The sequence below is a fragment of the Tamandua tetradactyla genome, chromosome 6, assembly GCF_023851605.1.
Source record: "Tamandua tetradactyla isolate mTamTet1 chromosome 6, mTamTet1.pri, whole genome shotgun sequence".
Taxonomy (NCBI): Eukaryota; Metazoa; Chordata; class Mammalia; order Pilosa; family Myrmecophagidae; genus Tamandua; species Tamandua tetradactyla.
This window is the reverse complement of record NC_135332.1, coordinates 27,512,120-27,525,078: the sequence shown is the minus strand read 5'-3', so window position 1 is coordinate 27,525,078 and position 12,959 is coordinate 27,512,120. Positions and strand designations below refer to the sequence as shown.

At 36.9% G+C, this 12,959-nt stretch overlaps 1 protein-coding gene across 7 annotated transcripts in view; it reads right to left on the bottom strand.

The window, feature by feature from the left end:
- The window catches only part of IKZF3 (IKAROS family zinc finger 3), a 132,494-nt gene that overhangs the window by 13,546 nt on the left and 105,989 nt on the right, over window positions 1–12,959 (bottom strand). For 4 of the 7 annotated variants that reach the window (XM_077164510.1, XM_077164515.1, XM_077164514.1 and 1 more), the window contains 2 exons: window positions 12,338–12,454; window positions 2,450–2,566 (listed from right to left, as the gene is read on the bottom strand). In XM_077164510.1, the coding sequence (XP_077020625.1) occupies window positions 2,450–2,566; window positions 12,338–12,454 (234 nt within the window). The other 3 variants (XM_077164516.1, XM_077164517.1, XM_077164512.1) reach the window with 3 other exon arrangements.

Sequence of the window (12,959 nt, the reverse complement as noted above, 5' to 3'; positions counted from 1 at the left end):
TTCCAGACGTCTTCATCATCTGTTCAGTGTCCTCATTTCACAGATGAGTAAAGAGAGGCCCAGAAAGGTTATGTGATTTGCCTGATCACACAGTCAAGAAATGACAGAGCTAGAACTGGAACCTTTAATCTAGTGCTCTTCCAGACCAGTGCTTTTTCTATTGCACTATGCAGCAATTTACCAATTATAATTTCTCTGTTATTCCGGGTCCTCAGCCTTGAAGTTGCTATCTCAGCTCAAGTCATGAGCCAACTCTCTATTCTACTGGGCTTCCTGATTCCAGCAGAGAGAGAACGTGATGGTTCAGAAGATGAGAGAAATCAGCACTTATAAAATCTGCATCTCTTGTGAGTCTGGAAGTAGAGCAGTGAAAACCCTTTAGTTGCCTTGTGTCTGATGCTCCTTTTATCCAGGGTATGGACAGATGAGTAAAAACATATGGATAAATAAATAATAGGGGGGTTAGGGGCAAAATAAATTGGGTAGATAAAAAACTAGTGGTCAATGAGAGGGAGGGGTAAGGTATACCTTTTTCTTTTTCCTTTTTATTTCTTTTTCTGGAATGATGCAAATGTTCTAAAAAATGATCATGGTGATAAATACACAATTATGTGAGGATGTTGTGAGCCACTAATTGTACACCATGTATGGAACATATGTGTGTGAAGATTTGTCAGTAAAAATATTAAGGAAAAAAAAAAAGAAAACCCTCTGGTTGCAGTGGTGACAAACATGTGGAATGGATCCCAAGGAAAGAGGGCCTAAGAGAACAGGCAAAGTGGCATGAGTTTGGACCTATAAAACATGTTGCCTTTGTAAATCCACGAAAATATCAAAGCAACTTTTATTATATTAAGTAGGGCTTTAGGGCTTAAGCACAACTATGGGTTTGCAGTAGCTGTAACAGCTAGGTACTGCCTCTTACACTTTAGTTCTCTTAGACTAAAATGCATTCACCATAATTGGTTTGAAATGAAGTCATCCTACTTTTTTTTCTTGTCCATCTCTCTCTCTGTTCCCTCCCCACCTCAGTGTCAGCCATTTCTAGTCAAAACTTTCCTCAAATTAAAATACATTTAATGCATAGAAAAACTATACACACTTTCTTTTGTAGTCCAGTCAGAGCCTTATAAGCAAAGCTTAAAAGATACAAGGGTAATTTTTAAAGTAAATATCTTGGAATCACAACGGATGCATTGTGTCTGAACTCTATCACTACATTTCTTCCTGACATTTCTCACTGTGGTGAGGGAAGAGAGTAAGTAAGAGAGAAGAGGGGGAGGGAATGGGTCTAAACTGAAATGCACCAACTTGTCTGACATAATTTACTCATAAAGTGATTAAAAAGTATACAAAAACCTTTCGGCTAATCAAAATAAAATAAGCAGAAATATCAAGTTAGGTGATCCCGGAATTACATGGATTCTTTCAATGTATTACTGTAATTCACATAGAATGACCGCACATAAAAAAATTACTCTAGACCAGAATAAAATTTAGCTGGATTTAAAAATCAGGCAAGCACTTAATATCGCTAAAAGCTATTGAAAAGAATAACCTCAAAAGGACTGAGGTAAGAAACCAACAGCAGCAAGTCGTTTTAGAAAAAGAGATTGATAGGTTTCTAAAATATTACCAGTGTCAGGGGAGGTCTATTTTTGTTCAATAACTATTTTTGTTCAATATCACCAACTAACTTTCAATTTATAGCAAAATTGATACATCTGATTCAGCTGCCTACTTCACAAATACAAATCTATTTTAATTATCACAGTCACATTTATGTAAACATCTGGGAGAGTTCAGCAAAATATCTCTGCCATTCGGCAGTCCTAACATTTTAACGAACATAATTTTTTCTTAGCCATTTCATTCTGCTGTATTTTTTGACAATGTGAAAATTAATGGCATAACAATTAACTCCAGTAAGACAAATGACTAAATCAAACCTTGTTATATAAATCTATGTTTTCCCAACCACTTTCCCGTAAAGTCAGTTTTCAATCAAATTTAAGAAAATAGAGCAATACACTTTAGAGCAAGAAAAAAGTTTGAGGATGCTAATGGAACCAACTTGAAAATATAATTACAAAAGATTACAAAAATGCTATCTCAGACATCTTACTGGTATAAATTGCTTCAACTCTCTCATGCGACATATGTCATTCAGAATAAAGAGGAAGGAACAGCATTTTTAACACCAACTCCATTTAGGAAATTGAATACCAAATTCTCCCATCATCTGTAGTTAAGCTTCTTTAGTTAATATCTCTCATTCTATTTGCTTTCATTATCAAAATGAAGCACAAAGGATAAAAGTGTACAAGGGAAAACCAACTACCTTATTTAAACAGAGGTTGAGCTAGGGAAGGCCTGTGTAATAAGCATCCTATGGCATCTCATTCAAGCTACCTGCTAACAACATCAGGAAAAAGGTTTGTATTCTTACCAATGAATTTCTGAGGCATTGAGCTTTTTCGTTTTGCCACATTGCTTGCTAATCTGTCCAGAACGAGAGCTCTTTCAGTTCCCATCTCTGCTTTGATGTGTCTTGCCTCCACACTTGCTGGTTTGGAAAAATAGGAAGAAAACAAAAAAAAGAGGGAAAAGAGCACGTTGGTAAATGGGGAGACCAGGAAATAAGCTGTAAGGAAGAGTGTCAGAGGTGTGACGCACGCTCTGTTGTTGGGACCTGCTGTTACTGCTAAGGTCCTTACCCGGAGGACCTGCTGTGGTCAGTGAAGCCGGCACAGGGGCACATTCAAATCTTGCAGTCTTGTGCTGAGATGGGAAAGCCCAACCCATCCCCAACCAGTACCTTCATTAGCAAGAGGAAGTAGAAAATAAACAGCCTGGACGTGGTTGGTTGCAAAAGGATATAGAGATGGAGATCTTCTAACCCCCATCAGCCTTCTTTCTGATTCTGAGTAACCCTGCATGTGACACCTGCAGACTGATATAATTCTTAACAACTTTGAAAAAAAAAGTATGGTGCCCCAGATTTACTCCCCTGTTTATGTTAACAGCACTTTTGAAAATAGATATACTTACCCAGATAGCAAGAAATGCTCAGTGATTTGTGTATTGAAATTTGGAGTGGTTTTTTTTTTTCTTTTTTTTCTTCAGCATGTTCCTCTCAGTTCCTATCTTTTAAATTCTATTTCTCTGGGACCTGCATTATCTATCTTATATGCTCTTCATATTTCACAATGATCTTGCTTAAAATTTCCCCGAGTGACACTTTTGTCTTGAAATTAAAGAACTTGTAATAGGCCAAGCCCTTGATTTTAAGGGTTGCCCTTATGAAACTATTTCTGTGAAGGAGAAGCTAAGACAACTTAATGAAGCCTAAGAGTTGCTTCCAGGAAACCCCTTTCTTTGCTCAGATATGGCCTCTCTCTCTCTCTCTAAGCCCAACTCTGCAAGGAAAATCATTACCCTACCCCCTGGTAGGACATGCCATTCAGGGGTGAAAGTCTCCATGACAACATGGGACATGACTCCCAGGGATGAATCTGGTCCTGACATTGTGGGATTGATAATGCCTCTCTGACCAAAATGGGGGAAAGAAGTGTAATAAAATAAGGCATCAGTGGCTAAGAGAGTTCAAATGGAGTCGAGAAGCTATTCCGGAGGCTACTCTTATGCAAACCTCAGCTAGACATTGCTAATATCTATGGTTTGCCAACCCCAACCAACATCATTACTGTTAACTATTAAGAACACCTCGAGCTCTAACTGAGACTCTAAAAAAGTTTCATGTACTAAGTTTATTTTTCTGAAACCTATAACCTGCAGAGGGTTCCTGGGCCAGATAAATCCTGAAACCTAGAAGGAACAGCCTCTCCAAGATTATCAACCAATTGCATCTCCCTATCCCTAACTGTTGACACCCTTTACCACCATGAAAAAGTTGGAATGGGCATTACCCAAAGATCCCTATAGATTGGGAGAAGGATTGAAGGAGAAGGAGGCATTATAACAGAGAAAATAGGATTTAACAAATGAGTATGACTGCTGAATTAATATACTGATATTTCTTTTAGCCTCCAGCGTTTGGGAATAGCTAGAAGGAAAAATCTGAAATAGTGGAATGGTAACCCATAACAAACTCTGAAATCGGCTCTGTAACTGCTTGTTAAAAATGTACTTTGAATTTTAAATTGGTTTATGAAACATATTGTACAAACAGGCTTTATGATGATTACTTAAGATTTTTAAAAAAAATATGCCTATGGATAAGCTAACTAAGACATCCATTTTAGGTGGTTAAGATTCTCATATGTTAATTGTAAAAACATTTGTATCTTCATATTTTTCTGAAATCAGGAAGATATTTAGTAACATAGGTCATTACTATAGCAATGCAGATATTTGTAAGAACTTTCTATTTGATATTTTGAGAACATTCACAGTTTTGACAGCTGATCAAATGGTATCTAAATTAGTGTTTAATATTTAGAATTTGAGAACTTTGCTATTTGAATTTGTAGATTTTTTCCTTGTTGCCTTAATTTTAAACTGGTTTATGAAGCTTACTGTGCAAATATAGGTTTTACAATGATTATGTGGATACTTTAAATATGCCTGTGGTTAAGCTAAGATACCCATTTTTGATGGTTCTAAGTGTACTGTTTGTTTTCTTAAATAAAAAAATTTTTAAATGTACTTCAAAATTATTGTTTTTTCTTTCTTTGTATATATATTATATATGTACATATATGCCATATATGCTATATTTTACAATAAAAAGGTAAAAAAAAATATTCGATCCAAAAAAGAGAACAATTTGTATAATGCAGCTCTAATTATATTTGTAATGAAAAATGTAAGTAAAAATTGCCTAATGGTCTGGGCTAATAGTCAATACACAAAAAGACATTTGTGTAGAAGAGGCCTGGGATTCTCAGACATGGCTGCATATTAGTAGATACCTCTGCCCAGGCCCCACTTCAGACCAGTTAAGTCTCTGGTGTAAGGGCCTAAGCAACAGTATTTTCAAAGCTCCCCAGGTAATACTAAAAGGCAGCCAGAACTGAGAACCATTATAAGAGTACATAGTGTCAACATCTAATCAACTAAAATAATATATTGGAATAAATATGGTATAATTGACCTTGGTACAGCAAGCAGTATCAGTACTACTCCTCCCCCCCCCCCAAAAAAATTCATGCCTCAAGTTTAAATTGATATTCTAGGTGCTCCAAATATGAGGCTTTAAACTTAACACATGACGTTGCCCTAAGCCAGGAATCAGCAAACCTTTTTGTAATGGACCAGATCATAAATATTTTAAACTTTATGGGACATATGTATTCTCTGTCCCATATTCCCTTCATCCCGCTTTAAAACTGTAAAAACTATTCTCAGCTCTGCTCCTATATACAAATAGGCTGCTGGCCACACGTGGCCCGAGGGCCAAAGTTTGCTGACCGCTGACTCTCAAAGCCAACACATTACGATGCTATAAATATTTCTCTCTGTGGTATTATCAACATTTGGGGAGCTCTAAACTAAAATAAAGTAACCATGTATTTCTAATGTCTTAGGAAGGAGGAATGGAAATTAGTTTAAAGGTATTAGAGTAAAAACAAGTGATAATTGCAGAATGGAATTCCCTTCACCCCATTCCATATATACGCATATTTGGGAACTGTCAGTCCTCTGTAGTTGAAGAGTATAATGCGCTTGCTGGGTGAGAAGAACCTAAAATACAGAAATACTGTCAAAGATTCCATTGTCTCTCAGACATCAGTTCCACAAACGGACTTGCCCAGAGACAAGAAAACTGGCTACTTCTACAGTAAATGAAAAATAAGGAAAGACTTCCAGGGCAAGACTGTTGAGTCTAACCTGGTGGAAAAAAAACAAAGAAACTAGAAAAGAATACAAAGCATTACATATTTTTCATTTTATTATTGTGTGTGTGTGTGTGTTGTTTAAAACCCTATGCCAGGTATTTCACAATAAATTATAGAACTCAGTTGTTTTGTTTAAAACTGAGTAAAAACTGAAATTTGGCTCCAAAAATGACTAAGAGGAGAAGATGATGATGGTGACCATATTAATTAGAATTTGTGAATTTCTTGTCAAAATAAGTCTATGCAGTAAAGAAATAACTCAGCCTCCAGTCTAAGCTATGGTCATGCTATTTCTTTAAACAAAAACAGTGAAGGTCAGAATAAGACGCCTGGGTAGCTTTTGGATAAAGCACAGTGACTTTTGCTGACCAACAATGATAAACAAGTACTTTAGTGACAGGACCCTGCCACTGAAGTGCAGTGGGTCAAATTCTGTCCAGCACAGGGATAAGTTTAAATGACCAAACAGGAAACTATTATATATATTGTTTCCTTTCACATAAACCGCCACCAGATGTGGCAGGACCCAGAGCCCTAACAGCAGAGAGAGGAAAGACAAAGGCTTGGGAGTTGAAAGTCCTTAAACCATGGGAGAGGCAGCTGAGTGTGTGCTTTAACTAGGAAACATTCATCCTGGTTCAACAATTCTGAGAGGATCAATTCCAGGTAAGGCTTCCCCCTTTATCATCCGTACTTATTATCAAAAAGATTTATAGTGAAATGAGAATGAAAAACAGTGCACCGGGGATTTTTACCTTCTATCTTCATTTTGCCACTATTCTTATCAGTTTCTTATAGTCACTCCTCTGCTGGTTCAATCATTACCCAAAGATAAATCCTATCAGGCCCAGGATTTACCAAGCATGACGGTCCTGTCTAGTTTTCCCATTTGGTCCTCATCAGTCACTGTCTACATTTACCAAAGTCGTAATCAACTACAACAAACAGCTTCCTGAGGATACACAATCAATATCCTCTGTATCTGGGAGGATGCTGAAGTATGGATACATTGCCCTACATAACATAATTAGGGCATGTCACTAAATGCCAACCTCCGAAATAACAGCACCTTTTACCCCTGGGTACCCACCAAGCTTGTTTTGACAGTTGTTTCCAGATAAATATTACTCTGTGAATTGATGAGCAAATGTCTGACATAAAAAATAAATACATTTCCAGAATGTTTATGGACAGATAATTTGAGTCATAGGTGGAGATTTTCGTATTCCACAACTCTGATTAGAATGAAAGAAATCCTCTGAATGAAAGAAATCCTCTGAAACTAATCTAGAGGACTCCCATTCACTCACAGCTTCTCCCTCAACCTTTCACTCAAAATATCAACTGCAAGGTTCCAACCCTCATTAGACATGTGCACACATTCTATAAATTAAGCTCACCTTTACTGTGTTTCTAGTTGCCAAGTTGTGCAAAGGCTAAAATTTTACCTGACTATGGCACACTCATTTTCCTTTCCCAAACTGCTTGTCTCTTGCCTCACAATTGCTGGATAGCTACTATACAATACTACTAAATGAGAACACTTAAAACACAATGAAATACTTTGGAATTAGATAATCTCTTTGGGGTTAGAGAGGAGTTTAGGTAGTACTGTGAAAAGAAAAAGAAAGAGGACTACTGGTTTTTGGAGCTCTGCTCCAACTAGGACCCAACTGTCTTTATTTTATACAAACAGTCTAGACTTGTTATCTTGAACATCATGTCTCAGAATGTAACTGGAGGGAAACCAGTTTGGCAAGATAGTCAGGGAACAAGATAGTGGGTTAAATGACGAAATAGGAAATCCGTTCCTGGGTGTTGTTTGGCGGTTTAATGTTGAAAGGGGTGGGCGTGGGGAATATGGGATGGTGACAAGAACAATTTGCACACTTGGTTCATAAGTGAGCACAGAAGGATAGGACTTGTAATCTAGGTCAATTTCCTTTTATGTCAGTTGCCTACATTTAGACGATATACTGCTTTTCATTAGCAAAGTAATTTTTTTTTTTTTTTAACATGGGCAGGCACGGGGAATCGAACCCGGGTCCTCGGGCTTGGCAGGCAAGCATTCTTACCTACTGAGACACCGTGGCCCCCCAGCAAGGTAATTTTAAAGACATGTTGAAAAATATATAATAAAATATAATATGAAATCACAGTTACAGACTAGATTACTACCTTTATTTCCTGCACAAGCCTTAATAGTTTATTGTCTGGCTTTTTAGTTAACTGTTTCCATGATCTCAAAGGGACTGCAGTTTTAACTCTGTAACTGTGGTTGTGGTGTTTTGGTTTTGTGCACAATTCTTCACTAGACTAGATGTAGAAATGTTAAAAGGAGCTCAAACAAGAGGCATTGCTTCCCGTCTCTTTTATGGTGTGGTCAGTTAGTAGCTAATGGAGAGTGGAAGAAGTAGTATTATGCAATCGGAATTGTCTAACAAGAAATTGCTATTGAAGACTGAGGCAGGTTCTAACAAAAATGTTACACAAAACTATTGCCTTTTTGAGCACAGGTGGAATACATACTACCTGTGAGATAGCATCATTTTCAAAAAAGAAAAATCAGTTGGAAAAATAGACTTTTAAAATTATTTGAACTTTGTTTTGGCCTGCTACATTGGTAAAATACGTTTTTCTGAAACCTTATGCTTATGTTAGCTCAACTGAAACAATGAGAATGAAGATTAAAGATTTTGACTCCTAGATTTACAAATATAATTACTTAATTACTTTAAAATCTTGTTATTTCTAGAACTCCCTGTCACACAAAAATAGGTCCTGCTCCAAGTATTCATAATTTGTGTGAAATGAGGATAAATGAACCTCTCCACCAGCTGTTTGTCCCTTTCTGGAATAAGGATCAAGCGAATGAGAACATGAAGTCCATGGTTTTCTATACTCCTTCTTCTTTTCATGTATTCTCCATTAAGACAGCAGGCATAGCATATCTTGATGATGTCACTCATGATGTCTGGTGGTAGAAACTTGGATGAAGTAGCAATATTACATGCCTTAGACTACTGTACTATTAATAGATCAAATGCCCATTTCCTTTATGGACTGTGGGTTCTTCAAAGGTACAGACTTAACCCTTACTCAACTTTATAAACAGTTCTGATACAGAGACTGCTAATAGGATACTCAACCAATATTGTCTGAATAAAATAAAATGATTAGCAAGGCCAAAAGTCCTGTTGTTCATTCAACACCTATATCCTTTTGCAGATTCTCCACAGCAAGGCCACTTCATCCACTCTTCTTCTGAAAAGGCCTATTTCTGGGGGGGGGGGGACGACAGGTGCGTACAAAGGCCTGGCTACCTCCCACACTAGGCTGTACTTCAATGTACAATGAGAACTTGAGGAATGAATACTGAATCCACATTACCAATGGAGCACCATAATCTTAAAGACTAGGGATAAAGGGATATGATGTACAATATCTGATACTATATTGGTCAGGCTCAGGATGGAACACTATGTCCAGACTGGACCGCCCAATTTTAAGAAGGAAACAGCAATGGAAACCATATAGGGAACAGTGGCAATAATTAAAGGATTAGCTTGTGTCGGATTAAACATCCTTTTAATTTTGGATTTAAGGGAAAATCATGAGAACCATATGAAATATAAAAGAGTAACAGATTGACATTAGTATTATACATGATTAAGCTGTGATTTTACATATTTTGTAAGATAAAACAATCAGTACAACATGTTTATTTAAAAAAAATCAAAACTTGCTGACTTAGTTAACCCTTTATTTTTTTGCTGAGACTTAAGTTTGCACACATCCATCAAACCAACTATGACATGCAAATTAACTCAGCCTCTGTATTTCAGCATTTCCTGAATCATAACACAGACTACAGCTAAAATATTTCTTCTGATAACTTCCCTAATTAAAAATTTCTAAAATTATGGGAGTGGGTAAGCTGGGAATAATCAATAATTTTGAATTTAATGTTCATAGACTATGGTTTACTGATTTCTTTCCCCTGTACTTCCAGTAGACTCCAGAATTACACAGATCCATGTGTATGTGTTCATTAGTATGTGTGATACTAGATCTCTTTTCCTAACCAGATAATATATAACCTTTAAAAAATACAGTTAATCAAGCCCAAAAGTTGAAATGACCCAATGTCTATCAACTGATGAATGGATAAACAAAAAGTGGCATAGCCTATAGTGCCATATTATTAGTTATATTATATATATATTATATATTATAATATATAGTGCTATATTATTCAGCCATAAAACAGAAGGACATATTAATACATGCTATAACATGGATGAAACTTGAAAACATTATGCTAAGCAAAAGAAGCCAGACACAGAAGACCAGATATTGTATGATTCCACTTACGTAGAATGTATAGAAAAGGCAAAGCCATGGAGAGAGAATTGGCTACGGGGTTTCTTTTTGGGGTGATGAACATATGCAGAATTAGAGAGTGGTGATGGTAGCAAAACTTTGTGAATATACTAAAAACTACGGAATTGTACACTTTTAAAAGGTGATTTTTTTCTTTTACATTGGCAGGCACCGGGAATCGAACCTGAGCATTCTTGCCTGCTGAGCCACCGTGGCCTGCCCACAAAGATGAATTTTATGGTATGTTAATTATATCTCAATAAATTAAAAACTAATCATTAAAAACAAAGTTTTAGTGATTTTTTAAAAAGTCAATAAACTTTGAGTCTCAAGTTCCTCATTTCTAAAATGAGTTTGGATTAAATGCTCTCTTGAATCCTTCTACCTTTATAGATTAATGATTTTATTCAGAATATAATGGATTTTCACAGCTTTAGAATTTCCCACAGTTAGAGCTTTGCTTACTTGTTTGAAATGTAGAACTGGAAGCAAAGATACCTATGTTCCCTCTGGGGGAGAACTGTCAAACTGCATAACTTTAAGCATGGCACCTAAGATCTTAAAACCCAAGTTTTAGGTGGGGTATCTGTTTTTTTTTTTTTTTTTTGAAAGACAGTACACACTTCTCTTTAGAAATAAGGAGGAAATCCAACTCCTTGATAAGCCAAAGATGCCATCAGGATAAAAAGCAGAAGCAGTGGCAAACCAACTGAATTCAGTTGGCCAGCTCCTAACACCCTAAAACAGGCTTTATCTAAAACAAAAGTTTCCTCTCACTGGGAACTGGTAGGTTATTTAATCACTTATGACTTCCACTCCATTTTTCCTGAGCTTCACATTGTTTGTCATACTCTTGTAATCTTTCTGCATGAAGTTGTTCAAACATTTCAACTGCAAGCACTGCTGTCAACCATCAAATCCCATGAGGATTTTCACTTATTGTAAATAAGCAATTGGTTTAAGTAACCAAATAAAAAAATGTCAGACACTCCAAGCTCCAGAACCAGGCTGATGGACAACTAAATGAGACAAAAGACAACTGCAGAATATGCAACAGAAAAGACTTTTAGGTTGTTCAACAAAAGAATGATGGAAATAAAACCATAATCAATATATGTAAAGGCATCTACTTTAACCAGTTGCTCCTAGGTACTTAATTCAGAACACTGAATAAAATATGAAATTTCCCAGAGCCAAATATAAACATCATAATAAATCATATGAGTAGACAAGCGTATGACTATTTCTTTTGCAAAGAAAATCCTGGTAGTTTGAATCAATTCTGCCTCAGCCTCTCCCTAGTCTGCTTCACCACAAATCTTGGTCATTTCAGTCAACGACACCTCCATTCTTCCAGTCTCCTACTACATCAATCTAGTAGGAAATCCCTTTGGCTCTACTTTTAAAATATATATATAAAATCAGAACACTTCTCCTTGGCTCTACCACTACCACCCGCTCTAAGACAATTTTCTCGTTTGAATTACTGCAATGGCTTTCCAACTAGACCCCCCAATTTCTAACTTGCCCCAATACTGTCTATGCTCAATAGCAACTAGAGTAATTCTTGTCAAGTGGGCAGTCCAATCATGCCACCTCTCTTTGAACATTTTCCACTTCACTCAGAGTAGAAGCCAAATTCTTTACAATGGCCTATAGGCCTGATAACATCAGTTTTCCCATTTTCTCTCTGCCTTCATGTCCCATTACTCACTCAGCTCCAGTCACACAGATTATTTGTACTTTTTAAAACTCAAGCCCCAGGGCCTTTGCTTTTATTCCCTAGTTATTTGCAGGGCTCACTCCCCTACTTCCTTTAAGTCTGTTAAAATGTCACATTCTTTTTGAAGCCTTCCCTGACTCATTCTCAGCCCCAAGTACATACCTGCTTCATTTTTCTCGATAATATCTTCTATCTTCTCATATGCTATATACTTTACTTACTCACTTTGTTCCCCCATTAAGAGATAAACTTCACAAGGGCAGGTCTTTTTGTCTTTTTATTTACTATTATATCCCATGGCCTAGAACAGTGCCTGGCACATAGTAGGTGCTCACTGATTGTGTGTGGAATGAGCGTTGCATGAACTCACCAGTCTCCCCCAGGTCAGTGCTCTGAAGAAATGTACGGCAGCGCTCCTTATGTTCCTCAAGAGAACTCCTCTGTTTGTAACTCCTTCCACAAAACTCACATTTGTAGGGTTTCTCGACTATAAGGAGAGCACAAGGGGCACTCAGTGATCTTCAGGGGTCATAGAACAAATGGTGGGCTGGGGCTCTGTGAAAACTGACCACTAAGAATGAGACTGCTGAGAGTAGCCAGAGTGTTTAGATAGTTTAGAATCTATATTACTTTTAAATTTAGTAAGCTGAAATAAGGTTGTGTTCTCCAATGATTATTAGGTCAGTGAATTCTTCCAAAGGATAGCCTCCTGTACCAGATGAAAAGATTTGGATTTAATGATTGTCATTTAGTACGTATTCTGGCTCCGGATCAAGTCTTCCTCAGGAACAAACAAACGAACAAATATAGGGTATTTGTATTTTTCAAGTGGGTTACTGTGATATAGAATGAAATAAGAAGGGATTCCTTAATTTGTGACATCCACCTAGTTGTAAGTAAAGAACGCTGCAGTTTGTGGAAGTGTAGTCATTCAGCTAGAAACTGATGGATGGCCTTTTGGGAACTCGGACTTAATTTGGATAAACTTAGCT